General features: G+C 45.1%; 1 protein-coding gene across 8 annotated transcripts in view; it reads right to left on the bottom strand.

Annotated features, from left to right (window-relative positions):
• meis2a (Meis homeobox 2a) overlaps window positions 1–22,910 on the bottom strand; it is a 78,565-nt gene that overhangs the window by 7,421 nt on the left and 48,234 nt on the right. For all 8 annotated transcript variants that reach the window (XM_068717859.1, XM_068717862.1, XM_068717863.1 and 5 more), the window contains exon 9: window positions 17,227–17,303. In XM_068717859.1, the coding sequence (XP_068573960.1) occupies window positions 17,227–17,303 (77 nt within the window). The remainder of the gene's footprint in view (window positions 1–17,226; window positions 17,304–22,910) is intronic.

Here is a 22,910-nt window from a genome sequence, read left to right as displayed (position 1 = left end):
TTAATGGCAACATTAGCCACCGAGTCCTTGAGAGAGGCGCTCACAACAAAACAGCAACAAACAAAAGGGCAATTGTGTGCTGACTTGGGAACCCAGCGAGGGATACTTTTAATGTTCCTTATGATCTATTCCTCCTTCTTTTAATAAAGCTTTTGATTACGTTTGGTTGCTATGGGCACCAGGGAGACATTCCTCAAGTATTAAGTGCAGCCTGGGCACAGAAGAACCCTCGCCGTGGCACATCCCTCTCTCCTGCTGTCATTCCTGCAGCCACTTGCACACAGCAACTTTACACATAGTGTACAGTATCCTGTCTACGGCTCCTTCTCCAAAACAACGTTGTTTCTGGAGTGTTATCACCCATTGGAATTTCAAAGTAAGCTCTAAGTTAGCAAAGTGCAGGATACAAATGGTTCCTTTCATTACTCCCCACCATTCCACCCCCACCTCCACCCTTTCCCTCTGTGGGACCCCCACTCTGGCTTCATTGTAGGGGGTTCTGCTCCCCTTCCAGCTGTCTAGAAATGAGGACCAGGCATGGGCCACTCCATGCTTTCACAAGGTATTGTTATGTCAGCGAGCCCATCAATTAGGCTGTCTGAAGTTTTATCACCACCACAGCAGCGAATAAGTGCAGCTCCACAAAGCCTCCCCAGCCGGCCTTGCTCCTGTGGCTTTTCCAGTGTAGAGCCGGAGGTCATCCGGAGGTGAATGCCAGCCAGGGGCAACCTTTTTAACTTGGAATGGAGATGCCTTGGGCTGTGTCAAACACAAGCTGGCCACTCGGGCCGAGCAAGTTCTTCACCTTTCTATCTTTCTTCCTCTTTTGCCCCCTTTTCTCTGTCTGTCTTTGTCTCATTCACTTTTACATAATAAAAACGCAGCACGGACTTCGCACTACAGGTACCACCATGTGGTTAATATTAAAGAGGGGTTTCAAATCACATTGGAGCTGTCCAGCATGGAGTCCTTTGCTGGTCCCCCCCCCCCCCAAAAAAAAAGGCCCCACAGGCCACCGCCCTCCTCTAACGTATGGGCCATGGCACCATCAGTAGGGTAAAGAAGTGGTCATTAGAAGGAAGGGAGAGCTGGAACCAATTTGGGCTCCTAATCCCCCATGAAGCCCTGATACCTGCCCTTACCTTCTCCAATGAACTTAAACGCCTGTAATCTGCCCGGCTCAAAGTGACATGGTTAAACGTACAAAATGCACGGTTGGGAGAAGAGAAACGCGGTGCTCATTTGCCAGGGGGCATCCAGAGTGCAGGTACGCAGGGGTGCCGTGGGCCCCTGAGAGAAAAAGATGAAACGCATCCATATGAGAATGAGAGGGATCGAAAGTGGAGGAAGGGAGGTGGGGCGCGCCAATGAATGTTGGATTGGAAATTATATGATTGTAATGCATGACTTGTGATTTAAGGGAGGAATGAGGATTAAGGTTTATTAAGTGTGAAAGTATTTTTCCATAGAACAAAGAGGACAAAGCATTCTTAGATAGCTATGCTGTCAGAAATACCTGCAGTGCTGAAGAAAGAAAGAGACCAAAAACCACCTTAGCAAGTAAACAGTAAAACATTCCTGGTATCACACTCCCTTCTTTAAGTTCAGAGTGCAAAACCCACCAAAATATATGTCCCGCTTACTCTCTTCCTAGACGCACCAAGGGGCTCAAAATCACAACCATGTGCATTCTTACCTATTCTGGGACATAACCATAAACACATAATATCAGGAATGTTTTTCCCAGGTGTTAAATTTGCCCATACGGTTTCCAGTGACTGCAGAGGAAATACTCTATGTACTGGAGAGCATGCTGTAATTCTAGATGTTTCTTTAAAAACAGTGTTCGTCCTCTCATGTTTTTTCAGGAAATGTATGACATAGAGTATGCAGGAACAGGTTTACTTATCTTTGAAATAGTATTATTTAATCATCGAAACAGCTCATTGCTGCGAACACAAACATATGGATATTCAAATATTGTCCCGCCAAGCTGTTTCTGAGATGGACCTGCTTTTTGTCAACATTCCCTGTTGGCCAACCACCACAATATCTCTCTCTCACACACACACACACACACACACACACACACACACACACACACACACACACACACACACACACACACACACACAAAAAGGCTCTGTTTTGTTCGCTAAACAAATTGCCATAGTAAAGCATGAGGCGATGCGGTGCACTGGAGGGAGTGGGGGGTGACCAAGGGCCCCTCTCGTGGCCTTAGAGCACCTTTTATCAGTCTGAGTAAAGCCAATTGAGATTATCAGAGCCAGGCCTGATAACACTGTTTTCCCTCAACCCGTGAGCTGCTAATGGTGTGTGCTTAGAACAACACAACCGGGAATCCTCCAGAGATGAAGGCCAGTCAAACTGGGAAGGACGGACAGACGGATGGATCTGAGGACCTAAGGCCCTGAGAGAGACACAGAGGTTGACCACAGGGACTCAGAATTCCCAACCACTCACTAAAACATACGTGTGCGCGCTGTAAATCTACACATCGACACCATGGACATGACCACAACCACCGCCAGTGTGTTTGTAGACTAACCAGAACACAGGAGGCTCACAGGGGACACTGGCTAAAAACCTCCAACCAAAAGCCCATGTTTTATTATCTACATCTGGTGGTCTAGCTTATTATGGCCTGCCTCTGCTCAATGTTAGAGCACAGAAACACCAACACACACCAACACACACAGCCTCTCACCATGGGAACTCCATGCTGTCTTCAAACAAATAATTAAAGGCAAGGTTAGGGGGTCGCATGGAGGTCATTCCTCTGGATACAGCTCAGAATGTGTACATTACTCCAGGAGAAAGCTGGGCTGGTGGGGGCAGCGGTCCACTGCTGTTTAACGTGGGCAACGGGTCTCTTCAAGCTAATAAGCCTGGAACACATTTTCAAGTTGCATATCAAAAACTGCTCTTGCAGTGCTAAGAATGCGTTGGAGCATGCATGTGAATTATGTATGCACGTCAGTCAATATGTGTGTATGTTCCCTTTGGTGCATTCCTCACACGCTACTGCCAATTGGCCTACAGTAGCACTTCCCACTGACATACCCTAAAAAGCGGCGGGTGACACGTGTACAAACACATGTGTACATGCAGATACTATATGTCGAAAGGAAAAACGAGAACATTGCTCCATGACAATATAGAGTGCTAAGTTTACTAGCGCCCTGAGTGTTGTGGCTCTGCACGTTGCAGAGGAAAAAAACAGGCCGATATGAACGATGGAGCCAGGGCAGCAGGAGTCCACTTGGCAAGGGGTCTCCGCTAGGCTGGATCAACACGGCATCCCTGGTTACTAATATCTGCTCACACACACACAGGAGGGGGACACTCTTCAGAGAGTGTCTGCTTAGGTGTTAAATACCCTGGCTAGCACACAATGTTATGCTATACCGAGTGTGTGTGTGAGTGCGGAGTGGGTGAAGGTAAGGGCTGGTCAGAGACAGGAGAAGAGACCTAATGAAGAAGTTACATAACAGTAAAACATACCATGTGCTATTTCATAAAGTAGAGACCTTCAACTTTAAGACCCTTTAATGCATCATTATCGTAAAAGAAAGTTGACAAATAATATTGAAGGTGCTGGTAGTTTGAAGATGAAATCACAGCAAACCAGTCTGTGACTCAGTGCTTGTGTTTATTCTTTTTTTTTCTTTTCTTGCTTCCTCATCTCAATCCGTCAGAAAGGCCTTGTTTCTGGTTAACTGACTTGCAGCCACACCTGGTAACTCGCTCCTGTTGTCAGCATTCCTTCCCTGAGAAATCGTCATGCCAAACCACCCTACCCTGGAGCACAGCCAAGAGAGAGAGAGTGAGAGGGAGAGAGCCTTGCTGCTTGGCTGGCCAATTGCTGTGGAGATCGGAGGGAACCTGGCCAATCACGAGTAGGGTCACTCGTTTGACGAGTTTGTGATGAAAGAAAGAAACCGAGCTAGAGCCAGAGTGAGACAGCAGAGAGAAACCGAGAAATACTGAACATGTATTATCCAAAGAAAAGACCGCCGGACTGCACCAAATGTAGCCCGGTTGAGCTTGTGAACAGGCAGCTTTGAAATTGTTAAGCAGAAACAGTTTATTGCCTTCTGCTGACCTGCAAATGCCCATTTTGAAAGCTCATATGCCAGGGACATCAGGGCAAGTTTCCGTTTGTCAGTCAAATTCCTGGGCCCCTGTCTGCCTTTGCAGGGAGATTAGATGCAACACAATCTGAATAAGAACGTGCTGAACTCCATGCCTGATCACTGCTTGCAAACATGACTATCCTCTGGTTCCTATTAGAGCTCATTGCTTCCATACTTCTGCTTCAGACAGAAATAAAGATTCCAAACCCCCAGCGATTGAGTCACAACTCACTGGAATCAAAGGAGGAAGGCTTTAGTTTGATCCCTCCCTCTACAAAAAAAAATAAAGAAAAAAAACACAGTCCTTTTACCAGGAAGTGCATGCAAATTAACCCCATGAGGAGGGTGTGTTTAGTATAAGCAAACACAAATTATCGTCCAGTCAGACAGTGGGGCAGTCTGGGGCTACTGAACCTCCAACACTGATCTACTGTAGTGTCAACAACCCTGATTCAATCAGCTCACATCTTGCCACCAGACTGAACCTACAGTATCTATGGATTTATCATAAACTATCACAAAGTGTTTCAAAGGCTTTACTCCTCCAGGATGGAGATAATGGACAAAGAGATAGGGTAGGAACAGGAAAGCTTCCTCAAGCTCATCCTATCAGAGACAGTTTCCCTTTTGCTATCCCTTCTTCCCTTCTTTAAGTTAAAACAGGAGTCAAGAGACATAAGCCGGGCGAACATTACCTCACCCCTGTGTTTGATTTAGTGCAGATGTGAAGCGGAGCGAGGCAGGATCGTTTTTTAGGAACGTCAGAGAGGGCCCACGTTTAGGGCAGCCACTGTGTTTACATAGTTTTACCTCTGTCTCTCTCCCTCTTTCTCTCATTCACTGTGCCTCCGTACCCCCCTCCAGACTCTTTTGTCGGCCTCTCTAAGGGGGACTGTTTCACCTCTATTCCATGGACTTTCACTGACCTGTTTTTCTTTCCCTTTTTATTGCTCCACTCATTGCCCTTTTGTGGCATCCCCCCTCCCCCTCCTCAGTCCAATATGAGTAACATTTGCATTGCTCCGTCAGTGTAGCTGCAGAAGTCATTCCTCTCTGAAACCCGGGGAGTACGAGTCATTAAGACTTGAGTGGAAAATCAGACAAAGAATTATATATTTGTGTTGCAAACTGACACGATTTAACGAGCAGCTAATTAAAATAAATCAATAGCACTGCGGCATGCTCGCTCCCTGTCTGTCTCTCTTTTCTCGCTCTGATTTCCTGTCAGCACCAAAGAGGTGGAATACTGCAGTGTGGAGTGCAATGCTTTTCTAGTTTTACCCTTAAAATCAGGCTTCAACTACCACCAATGCTTTATGATGAATAAGTTAGAACTCATCACAAAGGACAAAATAACTTACAGTCCGACACAATTTGAATACTAGAAATATACATTAATAGTCCCAGAATTAACGCTCTACACTACAACAGCAAGGAAAACAACAAAGGAAACAAACATAGACATCTCTCCCTCTATTTACCCTCCCATCTAACACCTTCTCCCCTCTTCCCCCTGTCCAGTGAGGACATGTCACCCATGGGCCTTGCAGTCCAGCAGCCTGACCCCTGCATGGCGGGCTGTGCGGCCCCAGCTGCTGACTGTCCGTCAAACACCTCCAGAGTAGCGTTGAGCAAGGAAGACCACGCTTGTTGCCCCTTTGATCCGGCAAGCAGCAGCTGCTGCTCCACACAGCAGCACTTTGTTCCTCTGTCTCTTCACCACACTCTGTCCTACGGCACAAAAACACAGAATCCAGCGCAAAAGTGGAGGGAGAGAAAGGAGAAGAGGAAAAAATGTCGGGGTTATGGAAGGGAGGGGTGGGTTTAAAAAAAACTAGCCCATTTTTTCCTCTCGACAACATCAACAAGCTCTGACAACGGCAGCGGGGGTTTTTCTTGGCCCCGATACAGCTCTCAGGCATCTCCTTCTTGACGCTTCACCCTCCCTTCTCTTTTAAGAGATATGATAGTTATTGTTCAAATCAGCCAGGGTGAATGGAATGGACCGAGGCCAAGCCTGCCCCAGGCGTCAACACACCTGTATGAAAGAGACCTTATTGTAGTAACCCAACATGGCTAACCTGCCATAGCTCAAGCAGTTTTCAGGAGGAAGGGTGGAATCATCTCATCTTTCTCTTTCTTTCTCTCTCTCCCAGACGGTCCCCTAATATTTCCCGTCATTAACCTTCTTTTCCTTCGAGGCTGGCACCCCTGCCCTGGAATGTTTTTACAAACGCTGTTATTTTTGAATATCACCACCAGACAGTGGGATTAAGGCAAGAGTTGATCCACATCTCCCTTGTTAGCGAGGCCTCTCTCTTCTCTTACTTTTGGGCTCCCTCCCTTAAGACAACACCTTATTAACGTGCATAGGTGCACAAAAGGTATTCTCTGCCTGCCCAGGAGCTGAGGGACTAAAAGCTGTGTTTTGCGTTGTTTGAAGAGCATCTGAAAACATTCAGCATATGTCAATATTAGCCCCCGTCAAAGGTTCCAGCACATAGCGCGTGACAGAGGTCGTCAGCACTGGAAGGTAACACACACTTCATAAGCCAGTTTCTCACCTTTTGGGTGGGTGAGGGCTTCCTGCTTTCATGCAGTGCCAGCGGGAAATAGAACATAGATGTGCTGGCACACACACAGATGATGCTCAGACACACACAGATGATGCTCAGACACACACAGTGGACTTTGGGGGATAGAAAGACTGAATCCAGCACTATGATTACCCCGGCCTACCCATCAGCCCTCTTGAGATGAGAGGGTGTGCTTTCAAGATCGCCTGTGTATCGTTGTGAAGAATGCCACCCCTATTGCCCAGATTTCTCTTCTTCCTACAATGCCAGCCCTGTTGAGCTCCTTTGGATGTCTCTGCGGGGCGGCAGGTATAATCTCCGCCACCGCACACTTCTCTCTGCTATCATACAAATGTGTGACTTTTTCAACCTCCCTGTCTCCCTCCTGCACTATCTTTCCATCTCTATTTCCTTCACCCTCTCTTGCCTTGCCTCGTCTCCATCGTCTTCTGCTCCCTTTCATTCTCGACCCTTTTTTCCCCTCTCTGCCTGGTAATCGAGTGAGAGATTCTGCGACTCTGTGACTCCCCCTTATTGTCAGATATCAAACAGGGTGGCTTTGTGGATTACCAGGGGAAGCTGATAATGGCATGATAGAGGCGTGATATTTCAAATAAAATTGAGTGTCAATTGCCTGCATCGTCTAGGCAACACAAGTGCCTGTGCTGCAGCAGCCAGGCAGGAAATAAGGCCAATCTATTTCCTTTGCTTCATATCAAACGTCTCTACTTCTCTCTCCTTTATAAGAATATAATGGGTTCAGCTCAAAGAGAAGAAGAGGGGGGCTGCCAAGAGAGGCTTCAGCAGTTATGTCCTTACGAAACACACATACATGCCTGGGTACATTTGTGAGCATGCATGTGTATACACACACACACACACACACACACACACACACACACACACACACACACACACACACACACACACACACACACACACACTTGCACACATTAACTTGGGCTCCTAAAACTCAAATGCATTAACAGAAGTCAGAAAGCAGAGCCAATGGGAGGTTGCACACGCTGGTTGCCCCCATTTTACCACCCCACCCCAAACTTATACGCACGCGCGCACACTCTCTCTGCTTGCCTCTCACTTTTTTCTCCTCACACTGCTGTACTATTAACCATGAATTTAGGGCAGTGAAAATGCACAGCAGTCTGAGCAATTAAAAAGTGACACCTAAACCTAGACTGTCGGGATTCTCTAATGCCTGGGTTTAGGTGCTGGTGCACTTTAAGAGCCAGACTACTGGGGAGTAAAGGATTCAGAGTGTGTGTCTCCCTGTGAGTGTGTGTGTGTGTGTGTGTGTGTGTGTGTGTTTGGAGAGGGAATCTCCCTCCCACTGGGAAGTCATCATCTTCTCACCATTGTGTGTGTTGCATTTCAACCAAGCACGTTTCCATGATGTGTCTGAGTAAGTGCGTTTGCACATATTAGTGACGAGACTCATTGGTCAAATGTTGTCAGCTTGCCTCCGACTTCCCTACTGAATAATTAATCTTCAGTTCCAATTGCACATATTCGCTTTGACACACATAAGCGTCAACACAGGCACACAAACACACATGTGCAGGAGCGGTCAGAAGCAGAGTTTAGGGCTAAAAAGCCCAGCAGCAGGCAAGTGATATAAATAGCAGTTGTTTGTGGAGAGGACTGCTGGCAGAAGCTGCACTGACACTGTGGAGTGGACCACAGGGACTCTGATGTGCCTGGTGGCCTGAAGCGAGCCCTCGGCCTCTCAGATCAGCTCTACCACTGACTGTGTACAGCTTTGACTGGCCTCCTTCATATGTGACAGCCTGAAACAAATACAGTCCCATTCTCAAAAATGCTTTATCTTGTAGGTTAAAAATATCTAAGGGGTGAGTTTGACCATAATTGGTCTATTAATTCAGAAAAGGTGTAACTTTCTAACAAAGGGCAGATAAATAATTTTGGAGCCTTGCTATTTCTTCGCTTCATACCTGCAAGAAAGCTGCAGAAAGTCTCAGTATAACAAGAAGATGATAGAGCAGATATGTCTTGGGGGGGGGGTTACAGGCAGACTCCGTCAACCCCGACTAGGGAAAAGATATATTTCCGCCGCCCTCCCTCCTCATGCTCACAGAATCTCCCGATTGAAACATCATTGTCGATAATGGGAAGAATAAATATTCATAAGGCTGGGAGGAGAAAAACCCTAGATTAGGGTAATGTACTCTTCATTGTTCTCCCCCCTTCCTTTATCCAGCTCTTCCTCTGTATCTCTGCATCTTGTTATGTATTTAATAGTGTTGGCTAATAGTGGTTGATTCCTCCAGCTCCCTCTGATAACTTTGTCAAAGCACGTGTGTTTGTGCGTGCATATGGAGAAAATGTGGTGGCAATATGCACCGTTTATTTCTCACCTCTCCCAAATTGCAATTACCAGGTTAGATATCTCTAAGATTTTGGGCCACGGTCCAATTACGATTGGATTGTTTTTGTGAAGAAGCCCTGTGACTCCCTCCCTCTTCGCCATTCCCTCCCCTTTTCTGCTTGGCACTGACTCCACTGATATCTCATCCATAACAGGCCTGAACTGGGGCAGAGCATGGCTTAAACAAACAAAGGGCTATATTGATTTATAGGGTCTTCCATGATGGGCTTATTGGCCTGCACCTCAAAGCCACATGGGCACCAGGCCATGAATCACAGCTTCAGAAAACACACAACAGGTAAGAATAACACATTGGAGCATTGTTAAGGATGTCATTACAACTCTCTCTCCCTTTCATATTCAAAAACACTCACTCTCATTGTGTCTTAAAAGAGGGGGAGGGAGGTCAATGGGGGTTATTTTTAATGTGACACCACACAAAGATAGATGCTTATTTACATGCTGTTACTGTATATCCAAATACAGGGATGAAGGGAATCCAAAGTGTGGAAGAGGGAGGTAAAGAGAAACAGAGAGAAAGAGAAAGAGTGACAGAACGAGCATGCCTGGACAGAGAAAAAATACCTTGTAAAGGTTCATAGAGTTTAAAGAGCTCAGCCAAAGAAGGAGATCCTGTCCTCTCTGGCTCCAACACACACACACACACACACACACACACACACACACACACACACACACATCACCACCACCCACCCTCCCTCAAGGCCATTCTGTTACACCTGGTCACCTTTATCCTTTTTAGTCCCCCACACTATCACCCCTCTCTCCAAACACATACACCATGCACACAAACACATATACAACAATCAGCAACGGAACACATCGCCACATAGATACACATAGCAGCACCCTTTGGCTAACACACAGCTCCTCTGGCTATCTCCCTCAGCAGATAAAACTAATTATTCCAAATCTACTCTGTCAGGTTGTCTGATCCTCTGGGGCTTCAGTTTAAATCTCTCTCTTTTTCTCTCTCTTTCTGCGTCTCTCTCTCAGTCGTAAGCCACAAAAAGACCCTAAATCTGTGCCAAATGACCTCCAGAGTAAAAACATAAACACAGTGAGTAGCCATAAAGACACATATAGCACCATAGCAGCTGAAGCGCAGGTTCTTTCTTTGTGAAAACAGACCATTCCAAACAGACTGACCTGAACTTAAGATTGTTTTCTTAAAAATCACCACTCCAACACTAACCAAGTCCATTAAAAAAACAGTGATCAAGCCTCATACTATAAGCAACTTTAAAATATCAGAATATATGCATGACGTCGTCTAGCATACAACCCAAAGGACTTATGCACCTATTGAGACGCAGAGTCCCTCTGTTGGCACTTGCCGTTGGCACCAATGTCAGGCTTTAGAGCTAAATAACAGGCCAATATCCCAGGGTTTCCAGCTGCACGCTGAAAGCCCATGGAGAAACCCTTCGTCCCAATGAGCTCTTAAGGCAAATGGAAGCTCATAAACAGAGACTTGACTGTATAGACTTTGCATTTTATCTTTCAGCAGTTTCCCCTTTTATGAGCCAAGGACCCCTATAACAGGGAGAGGAAGGGAGGGATGAGCAAGATGGGAGGATGGCAGGGAGAGAGGAAGGATGACAGTAAGGATGTTAAGAAAGAAGACGGTGGCGAAAAGAGCAAAAGAATAAGAATGAGGTACAGGTTGGCAGAATGAGACAGAGGAGAACTGGGGTCACAAATCTTGCTGCTATTCTAGTACGTGACATCTTCGCTCGTTTGTGGCTGCTCATTAACAAACAATACTGCTGTGAAATTGGTTTAATGACAAAGTAATAAAATTGCTATTCTGCTCACAGATGGCCTCAGGCACAGGGAGATTCTGGCAGGCTTACTGTGGCTGCCCGTGTGCATTAAGCTGCTTGTTCATGAAAACAGCATCCTACACTTTCTTTCTCACTATCACAACCTTTTTTTTCTTTTTAAGTTCTTTCTCTTCCTGCAAATGAAATAAATTAACCTACTTTCCTCCCTTGTATTCTTCTTGAATTTTCTCTATCCCACACTCTCACCCTTATTGCTCTCCTTCCGAGTTCCTCTCTCACCTCCCTCTCTTATCTTTCTAGTGTATTATCTTTCTCTCTCTCTCGATCTTTCTCCAGTTCTCACCCCTAGTACAGAAATTACCATCTTAAAAATAAAAAAGAAGGCTCGCCCACGCAAACGCAGCTCGACTTTATTTCAAACGCAGAGCCCTTGTTATTAAACGACCCACCAATAAAACCAAGCCGTTGAGGAATGAAAGAGCCAAAAGGAGCAGAGAAGTACAAAGACCTCCCTCCTCCCATCTCTCTCGCTAATGCTTTCTCTGTAATGCCTCTTTCAGCTCTTTGCCTCTCTATCTTGCCTCGTCTGGCTTCGTTCTCCTTGCATGCCGTCTTTGCTGGGAGAATTCCACAGCCTTGGAGAGTCTTGAGCATGTAATGTTAAAACAACTAAAAAAGCATTAATTTTTGTGCACGATCGCCCAACAGTGCCAATTTTTTAAAAGCACCACCTGTTTTTCATAACTCTAGACCCACAGCGAGGTGGGCACTGGGCTGCTCTATGGTCACGGTGGGTGTCCATGCCATGCTATGACCCAATGTGCCCCCAGTGCCTGATAAAGTGGAAGTGGGTCCTGTTAATCACACCGAGCGTTTCAATGGCGGCATGTGCTCATGTACTCACACACAGCACATATACTGTGAGTGCACACATAAACACCGTGGCGCACATTAGCATCAGCTGTTCAAGGCTACCATGGCTTATCCTGTAAGTACGGCATGTGTCTAGATTGCACCGCGAACAGATATTTGGAACTGTAACAACTGCGGAACAAAATGAAAAACAAAATGAAACCTACTCCAACAGGGAGCCGTTATATTTCACTGTGCCAATAATGAAAATATGGTTTTCCAAATGTGTTTCTCCTTCCAAAACAGATAAAATGGGATTATTATTACAGCATCAAGAAAGCAACCAGATCAAATGAACTTAGCGGGTAGGGGGTGTTGGTAGGGGGGCTGGCACTTGGGATCTGACAACAGAGTCAATTCTGCTAATTAACTGCCAATTAGCGGTCCCTAAATGAGCGGGATCATGATGCCTGTGTTGGCAGCGCCCCGATAGTCTCTCTCTCTCTCTCTCAGTCAGACTCACATATACACTCACGCTGGCGCACAAAGACACACCAGAGTGAAATACACACAAACACACACAGCCGCAACCTCTCCACACTCCAGCTGTATATTTAGAAAGCCAGGGGCATAAGATGGCCACTGCCGGGAGTCCCTGGTTGCAGCCAAAAAAAGGCCTGACATTTCCATCTGGGTCAAAGTTAGACAGATAACCAGCAACTTCAGTCAACTGGCCCACCAGTGTGGCAGAGACGAAGAGACAGAAAAGTAAGGAATAGGCTGTGATATAGAGAAGAGGAAGGAGAGGGAAAAGGGACCTCCATCTGTCTGAGATTCATAAGACTTAAATACTTACAAAGAATGTGGAAAAAAGAGGCGGCTGGGTCAGTTTCATTGCTTTATGTTACATTTGGAAAATATTAGTTATTATTTTGCATTTCATTACGTGCTCGCCCGCCAAACCAAAGGATCATAAAAAATCATAAAAGCCAGTGTTTCTCAGTGTCTCATTGGACTGGGGAATAGGGGACGGAAAATGCTTCGCTAAGTGGAGGAACAAATTTGGCCTTAGTTTTTCTCTTTCTTGTTCTCAGATTCGACAAACAAATGTGCTTGACCGTTTATAACAGTTTGCAGGTGAACCTGCGGTACAGCTTCTTTGCATCTCCATTGGGTAAGTTAAACTGTGAGAAGTCTGGAGAGAAAGGGGAAAATAAAGATCTGAATGGGAATGGGGAACATGCTGTGAAGGGAGCTTTAGAGCAGTCAGTTTAGACTAGAGCTAGCTAAACTCAGTTTATCTGCATGCTGTGTATAACAGATTGCAATCTTGGAGGAGAATCAGGATATTATGTAAATAAAGCAAATTCTTGTGAAGGCATATAAGTGTAATTACTTGTTTTATCTGTAGTATCCTTTAGACCTCACTGTTAAGCTTGTATTTTATTTATTCCACCGGAGCACCTGCCTTTTTCTGCCATTTACAGGACACAGACAAGTATGCAGTTTTGGTAGTCTAGTCTCATTTTACAGTTGTCTCAATACAATAGAATCAAATATCTAAATATTAATGTAAACATACAGTTAATGCACAGTGAATGATATGATGACTTTATGAATAATAATGTGACTTTGTCCTTCTGGTGAGGTCAAATTCTCAAGATAAAACAAAAAAACAATCAGTGCACCATTCCCTGCCCCGAGTGACTGGAGAGATTGAGCCTATTTCATCTCTCAGTGGGCACAGGCTGCTTGGCGCCGTCGTCTGGCGGATATCCTTCCCTTATCATGTGACCTGTGCTCCGACAGGGGGCAAAGGTTGGCTGCGATCCGCCCCTGTGTCTTAATAACTCACTCATTGTATTCCTTTCTGCCGCTAATTAGAGCCTCTCCCTGTGTGTGTGTGTGTGTGTGTGTGTGTGTGTGTGTGTGTGTGTGTGTGTGTGTGTGTGTGTGTGTGTATGTGTCTATACATGTATTCCCTCCTGGGCTGTAGAGAGAAGGTAGAGAAGTAAAAATAGAGTGTGGCTTAGTGCCCTCTTTATTGTTATTAGTGCTCCAGTGGCACAGCAGTCAGTCATGATAGATGCCAAGAACTGACATATTCTGACTTGCTCTGCCTCTATCCTCTCTCTCTTTCTCTCTCTGCCGTGGAAACTGGCTGCCTGTGAGATGAGGGAATAATGAGGGGACGATTTCCTTCCTTTTTTTAGATGCTGTTTCTCTCAGTCATCTGTCATCATCGCTCAGGCCAATGTATTAACCCTGCGTGCATGTACTGTATGCGTGTGTATCTGTGTGTGTGTGTGTGCATTGCTGCAGTGGTAAATAACGCCAGGATTGTTGGTGTGTGCGTTTATGGCAGTGAGTGAGGGCACATCATGCTGGGCCTGACGCTGAGACATGAAAGGATTCGGTCAGGCCCCATTTAGCCCAGACTGATAGCAGGACACCAGGAGCTGCTGAGGCAGGCAAATATACCACTAGATACTGTAAACTGTGAACGCTTCTCCAGCAGCATAGACACCCAATTCTGCTGTTTCATCTACTTGGCTATCCCAGAATGCCATGTGTGACACGTCCCTCACCTTTTCCCGCAATCTTAAACAAATGCAATTACATGTCAGACCACTCCCCGGTTCTCTTAGCATGACGCCAGTTGTCTCAAACGTGGCCAGAGCAAACACACTACCTAATGGTCAACTAATGGTGTCCTGACACACTGTACACACAAAACATCTCTGGGCATACTGAGAGAGCATAGTGTCCCATTAGTAACAATGTGCATTACGTGCACATACACTCACACGGACTGTACTTTTAACTGGATAATCAAGTCCTCATCTGCTCAACACCAGGGCGGTGAGATCTTGGACTTTCACCTTTTCCTTTGTTCCTTATTGACATCAGACAGCTAATGGGGTGTGGGCTACAAACAGGTGAGGCTGCCAGCTGAAAATATAGACTATAGTATAAGGTGTCTTCTGTGGTACAGAGACAAAAGGTTTCAAACCAGCTGAAAGTGGTTTACTATGGGTTTTGTTTTCTGTGTGTACAGGTGAGCTGCAGGTAAACGTATATGGAGGTGCCAGTTGGAGGGTATGTTTTGGGAGGTTTGATGGGGCAAGTGGGGAGAGAGCGAGATGCTCTCTATTGACTATCACACAGAGCACCCTTGTGCCCTCGCTGGGCTACGACTGTGCCTGCGGACAAAGCCCTGATTCAGCACATCCTTTCCCCGGGGGAGAGCTCTGGAAACCGAAGACGGCGGCCATCCCCTCCCTTTCCCCCCACTCATCCTCTGCTTCTGTCTCTCTCTCCCTCTGTCTCTATCTCCCTCTCTCTCTCTCTCTCTTTCTTTGGTCAGTAACGTGGCAGCGGCCATGCATCAAAGGGAACTAAAGAACAATGCAAGGGGGCCAGCCAGGAATTTGAAGAGCTTTTTTAAAAAAAACAACAAAAAGAAAACAGGAATTTCATATGGCAGAGGTCTGTCATATCCTGGGTGGACCATCTCAGCAGCCAACCAAAGAGGAAAAAACCAGGGCACAACCCAAACGAAGCGTTATTTAACTGTTACTCACTGTCCTGCCTGGTTTAGCACTTCAAGGGGAAACAAGACTTCAGCATCGTCTCTGCCTCTCATCTTCCCATCACTATAAAATAGATATTAATGTGACAGCATCCGCCAGGCGAGTTGACAACAACCAGAATGTACCAGAGATAGACCAGCAGAGTCTAAGCCTTCTAATGACTTTATTTGTGAAAATTGATTCCTGGTTTGTTTTTGTTAACACGGCTGGTGTGACATTAATACGCAGCTCCATGACCACCTATGTGTATGTGCGTATGGAAACAGGGTTCATGAGGATGTTTCCCAGCACGAGATTCTTTCAGACCTTTTTATAAATGGATCTGAGGCATTTCAGTGCCAGGCTTGGATTTCATGGCCTCTGAGAAGGCAGGGACTCTTCCTATATCTATCTCTGTCAATGTCTCTGTCTATTTCTCTCTCTCTCTCTCTCCTCGCAGGTTTGCAGACTATTTCTGCATTAATCACCATGACACAGGCAAGGCAACTCAATTTTCTGCTCCTGTAGGTAAGGTGCGTGGCGTCCCGAAACGGTGGCACGAGGCATGAAACAGGCAAGCGGGGGCTAATCTTTGGTTACTGGTGTAATTGAAATGCTATCCACACTGTAGGGTGCATTAAAGTCTGATAACAGCGGTTCCTGTGGCCAATTTAAGTAGCTTGACTTCCCTTGGCTAGAAGGGAATAAAGAAAAGGGTGAGAGAGAGAGAGAGAGAGAGAGAGAGAGAGAGAGAGAGAGAGAGAGAGAAGAGAGAGAGAGACAGAAAAAGAGAGAGTATGTCAGGATGGAGGGGGGAGGGCGAGGGAGAGGGCTGATAGATAAGGCCGACAAACCAGGCTAATTCTCTAGGCATGTTTCTCATTGTGATCCAGGAAAAATTTCAAAAAAATGTATCACAGAACCAAAAAATCAATTGACCCTCGGGTGGCTTGTCAGGCTGCGAGTCTGATAAACCTAAAAGCTTCGTTAATGTCGGCCTGCCTGTACCCAACAGATAGAGCACTTTGTAAATGAACCCGCTTTGATAAATATATTAAGGAAAGCTGTGAATAAAAGGCACAGACTTGTCATTTGTAAATAGAACCCCCGCTACATGGAATTAGAATGATAAAATGGGGTTCCATATAATTAAGTTTGTGTAAGACCTGAAATCCGTGCAAATACCTTCCCGGAAATTTGAAAGGAAGCTGTCAGTTCAATTAATCTGAACATCACCCTGAGAATGTACTGAACAAAATTAAGCTGCAGATAAAACCTGGGCTAGTATTTTGATAAGTAATTCCTGTATCATTTCTTTGCTTCTGTGATCATTTTATTTAATCCACCACCCCCAGTTATGTGCTAAGCCATCTACAAAGGCCCTGCTGGCCAGGCCACCAAAACCTTAATCCACCATATAGCTTGTGTAAAATAGGGAGGGGGTGGAAGGCAGTTTTGCCTTTTTGTGGGGGCACCAGTGGCAGTTCTAGGTATGTTTTTTGGATGAAGGGGTGGGGTGGGTGTGGGGGCTGTAGGGGTAGCTTATGATCTCTGCCTTTCTCCTTAAATATATCCCACTGAATACATGTGCATCAAACCACAAAGACCACTGACTTAGCCGCAGAACACTTCGGCGATAACACCGGAACATCCTGGTAGCTTACATGTAATAATGTTACAAAGGTTGTCTGTGTGTACATCAACGCGTGCACCTCCGTGTGTGTCTGTATGCGATGGGGAGGGCTGTACATAAACGGTTTTCACACTTGGCAGGGAGAGGGAGGCGAAAGGCTTTTGAAAATTAAAGGCAGAGCGATGCTGGTGGTGGAGATAGGGTGAGCGAAAATCTTGACTCACCAGTTGTTTACTTGTAAGATGGTGAGGCCCGTGTCTTGGGCTAGCTGCTTCTTCTGCTCTTCAGAAGGGTATGGGTGCTGCAGGAGCAAACAGAGAGAGAAACACACACAAATGAGCCTTTTTGACATACAGATTAACATAAATATTCACTTATGCAACCACTCCGAAAGAGAAGCGCTGAAAGGGAACACATTCTATGAGTCGAGTTCCTGCCCATTACTGTATGTATTCAATACGTTCCCGTGTTTTTTGTATTGTGCAACCCAAGACCGCACCTTCTTATGACCTCTACCCAACCCTGCCCCTCCCTTGCACTGTATAGACACTCACAGCTCACACGTGTCCACCCACACATCAACATACGCAAGCAGAGTCAGTGTTAAACCTGTCAGAGCTGGCCGAACAAGTTTGTCAAAACTGTCAACTGTGATAACCCCCTTTCCTAGCCCCACTCCGCCCACACAAAAACCAACATATAGTGTACACACTGAACATATGCACCACACGCAGAAAAAAAAAGGTACAGACTTACAGGCACACGCTGACAAACATGAGTTTCAAGCCGGCCTAACGCAGATACTGTGGTGTTTGAGAATCCATAATACCAAGCAACAGAATGAGTGGGTGCAGATTTGCAGTGAATACATTTATCTTTCCTTGAATGTCTGACATGTATCCTGGTGGTGTCTCTTTCATAGAGAGCTGCAGAATACAGGCTAATGCTAAAAGAACAGAATCCTGTGAAATCTCCTCCACAGCCTCGCCAAGATTTTTACCTGAAAATGTAATTCTGGGACCAGGGCTGCAAAGATACTATTTGTGTCAGGTCCAATCTAGAGAACATGGGCTGATATAAATGGCAGACCTTGGGCTGCCTTGCTCCCCCTGGGCTTGCTATGAAGCATGACAAAACAACAGTGATCGCTGGTGACAGATGTCTTTAAGGGCCAGATTAGGAGTCGGGGCGCACGCAAACGAAACAAATGAGACACTATGTGATTCATTCAGCCACCGTAGACAGGGATCATGCATGCACACAGAGTAACACGTTCACAAGCACACATTTCTGTAAGCAGAAATGCACACAAACAAATATTCATAGACATGACACCTGCAAATCACAACACACAAAAACTCCTTTTAAAAAGTGACACTTAAATCTTTTAAGCTCCATTAACACACATTCATCCCCTGCGAGGAAAATACCTTTAGCCTCACGACATATAGCCTTTTTTTTCTCCAGCTCCACACGCACTAAGAAAGCAAATTTCATGAAGCTAGTAATGTGTGCCTGCCTCATGTTAATTGAATTCAATTTTAACTTGAAATGATAACAGTTGCTCAAGAACAATTTTCTCATTTACTGCGGAAATAATTGATGTAAGTGAGGTTTCATATCAGCAGAGAGGACGATTTCTCCTTTCAGTCAGTACTGCCTGTCGAAACGTAGTCTGTTTTAATTAAAGGAGAGATGAAAAAAATGGTTTGAGGAATGTGCTCAATTAATAACAAACAAGGCTGAGATTGGTCAAATAATGAGTCCAGGCTGCATAGAGGGATTACTCTGATTTGTACTTGTGTACGTAGTCCCTTTTAATATGCTAAAATTATTAACAAAGGAGAGATGATAATACTTACATAGGAATACATTTTTTGATTGCCAGGTGCTGACATATCCTTGGCTAGGGAAGACAGAGCAATGTCTGTTTTGGTAGCTGTGTGTGTGCGTGTGTGTGTGTGTGTGTGTGTGTGTGTGTGTGTGTGTGTGTGTGTGTGTGTGTGTGTGTGTGTGTGTAAACGAGCTCAGTAGAATACAACAGATATACATATCTACATCCTTGTGTGTGTGTGTGTCTGTGTGTGTATTTGTGTGTGTCCGCTCTGGACAACAACATGTAATAAGAGCACAGCATCTCTTTCCCTCCCCCTTACACTCCTGAGCTTCCTAGGCGTTTTCACATTAGCTATGACCCCGGTCACGATCAAAACACGCTCACAAATATAACAGGACACACACTTCCTCCCACTCTTTTTTTATGTACACACACTACACAAACATATACACAAATTGAGACGTAGCTAAAGATGATGTGCTATGGAGGTGTGGGGAGAGGAGCAGCCTAGATTGGAAATGGGAGTGGGTCATTTACATTGTATTAAGGCTTCCTCAGCCTCTCAAGCCCAGACCTGGTCATCAATCGCCTACTGTCAGCCAGAGCGCGCTTTAGCTCGGTGATAAATACGCTGGCCAGAGGCATAGCTCGTCCAGCATGCACCACGTAATGAATGGTTTGAACAAACAAGAAAGATGTCTCATCAAGGAGAGTGGGGACGTTAAAGCTCCCCTCGCACACAAAACCCCTGAGTAAGGAGATTTACTCCAACCACATAGACACGAGACAAAAAAAAAAATCTTATTTCGTTCATCTCATACCTCACCCAGCCCTCGCTCATTCCCTTCTCCTTCCCTCCCTGTGTCAGACTAGATCGCTCACCTGCAACCCCAAGACTTGCACATATGCACCACAAAGCACACACATGAAGCAAACACACACAACATGTCTGTATGCAACCTTTCCTCAACAGTCTCTCTCTCTCTCGCCTTTCTTGCGGACAACCTCCCCCCCCCCCTTGACACAGACACACAGACACACACTTTTTATGGCTGTGACTGCAGGCCACCCACACTTGGGGCAAATTTCCTAAGAGCATGGTCCTCTGAAATATCAGATACAGAAAATGATGTGGCTACGGCTACACACACACGGACGTGACAAATAAGCCGACATGGTGGGTCCAGTGGTTACAGGGCTGCAGCAGCCGTGAAATTGGAGAACGGAGCTATTTAGACCTCTGAGTAACCTCTTAATGTTAATTGCCTCAGTAAAAAAATATATGTTAGTAAATCACCCAATGAGTAAAAAAAAAAAATCCTCTATGAAAAGAGTACACGTGAGATGAATTGGTGAATAAATATTAAACAGAGTCAGATCAAATCTGTTTAAAGTGTTTCTTCCTGGAGATGTCCTTCCCTACCCTCAGGAGACAGTATGACATGGTTATTTAATGGATGAAACACAAACATGGAGCAAGATCAAAGATGGTATTGATAATCTCCCCCACTAGCTTTGGATCCGCTCAATATGTTCAGTTAGAAACACCAAGGCCAATATCCTTAAAAAAGGATTGACCGCAAAACGTAAAACAGCCGGTCTATAAATAATTAGAGCCAGAAACGAACAGCTTCAATTTGTTGTCCGGGCACCGCCAGATCGAAAAAAATCTCTGTTAATTACGCTAAAGCCTGTTAATGACACAAGCATGCATTATCCTGATGCACAAATGTTGTCCAACTCCTACAACCTGACCTGAAAAAGCACAGCCAAACATCAACACAAACACATAAACACAGGCGCATATGCAGGTGGATCACATTCTGCCAGTCATTGAGAATCGAGATGTGTGTGTGTGTGTGTGTGTGTGTGTGTGTGTGTGTGCGCGTGTGTGATGGCTAAATTACAGGGTGTGATGTGTTCTATGCTCTCTGATAGTGCTGGATGTAATGGCCCCTGTGGTTGCAGAACATTACAAGCTGAGGTGGCTCCATCATCTGCTGTGTACAGTCCTTAAACCCCCTCTGAGCCCCAGTTTGGCATTTCACCATACACAACAACCACATCTACTGCTGGACCACTCCTACTTCACACCACACCTTTCGCCCACACTGACTCTACTCATTCAACGTCCAGCTTGCCATATATCAGATTCATACTCTCCTGACACCTAATTTCTGCCGTCGTCAAACCCCACAGTCCGATCATTATCCCGACCGCTTTCCCCCACTCTGCCCCTTCCCCTCTGCCTGCTGTACCTGCAGCCCCTTCCCTGAGCCCGCTGGTGGACCCCAATGATGAATGACATCATCAGTGTGTGACATGAGTTATAGAGCCGGGTCACAAGGTTGCATCGGTTTGCGAACCTATTCCATGGTAATGACTCTCAGGAAATCACAGGCCACTGGCTGTTTACCATGTTGCCGTGGCAACACAGAGGATTTGCTGATGATGATTGGTGTGATTTAGCACCAGCTACTTTGTCAATGGGATAGGGTTATAAGATAATCTGCATTTATATTTGTCATTCTATAAAAGTCTGTGTTTATTCATTTCAAAGTATTCGATTTGATAAAAAGCATCAAATACTATACAGATATAAGTCTATATAATAACTTATGCATAATAATGCTTTTATGTGTTTGGAAGTATTTGATGGGCTTCATTGTGAGTTTGTGTCTAGTTTTACAGCATTATTGTATCCCAGTACTTCCTTTCATATATGCCTTCCTCACATTGATTGGAATCTTATTTGTTTTTAATCAAAGCGACTGGTGGATGATAATAATATTCACTGTCAGAAATAAACGCAATCAAATAAAGGAATGACATTTTAATATGGATTCTGCATTGAGCTGGGGTAAGATTGGCACATTTTAAATTTCAAGTTGCCGTTGTTAATAATGCTACAATTGGCTTCTTTGACAAATGACAATGAGATTGAATGCATATCGGCATTACCGGGAGATCAAACAGATATGACAAATAAATCCGGTTTCAGTTTTTGAATCCATCAAGGGTGTTTATATGCACAGAGCAATATGTGGCTTTTTAGCTGCAGTTTTCTGACAGATTTGTGGTTTAAATTGAAGGCTACAGTTAATTACTTCTGTCTGTAAACGTTGACTAGATTGACGAGTGACAATTAAAAAAAGAAGAGCTTCATATTTCTATGACAATGGTATTTCAAATTTATCAGTAGAAACTGCAAATAATTATTTGTATAAAAATTGAATTATGATGAGTTAAAATTCTAAGTAATGGAACTTTGTAATTGCAAAGATCAATTTGATTTATTTCATCAATTGTGAACTTATGTCTGGTTTATTCTCATGCTAGCTGAGCCCAAACTAAGGATTGCAAATTGAGTAAACTAGTTACATCTTCATATCCATCTCCATGCTCATCTATGCTTTATGCTCTCTCTTTCTCTCATTCCCTCTCTTTGTGTGTTCTTAGGCGGGTGGAGGTGGGAGGGAGAAGAGTTGTTTTTTTTTGGTGTTTGTTTTATTTTACTGGGAACTACACTGCTTCCTGACAACAGTCTGAAAACAGGCAAGAATGCCACATGACTCAATGACTCAACCCTGCTGCTTTCCCTTTCTCTCTCCCTCTCTTGATTGCACACACTCGCAGACACAGCCAACTTATAAACAGAACTCACATGATGCCAACCTACAAAACTGCACACACTGCATGCCAACGTCTGATAACAGCAAATGAAAATACATCCATATCTACATCTCACACCATCTGCATTCAGAACATACCACTACACTTCTGTCTCTCTCACTCCAGATTCCAGCGCTTCCACAATAAGTATAAGGGCTCTCAGCGGACTGCCCTCTGACAGTAAAACAGTGATGTTTGCAAATACATGGCGGACTGGCGAGGCCTGCGGCATCTATTATAGAGCAAAAGGGCCCCCTGTCTGTCTGTCTGCCTGCCTCTCTGACTGGCTGGCCGGTTGGTTGGCAGTGCATCAGTACTACTACCGCTGTTGCTGCCATGGCCCGCCACAACAATCGCTGGCTGGACTCCTGAAGCCAGTTTTTGGACCAAAGCCAGCAG

The sequence above is a fragment of the Cebidichthys violaceus genome, unplaced genomic scaffold (assembly GCF_023349555.1).
Source record: "Cebidichthys violaceus isolate CVI_PGR_0920_01 unplaced genomic scaffold, fCebVio1.0.p SCAF_22, whole genome shotgun sequence".
In the NCBI taxonomy this organism is placed as follows: domain Eukaryota; kingdom Metazoa; phylum Chordata; class Actinopteri; order Perciformes; family Stichaeidae; genus Cebidichthys; species Cebidichthys violaceus.
Note: the sequence above shows the minus strand (reverse complement) of the source record. Positions and strands in the feature narration are given on the sequence as shown.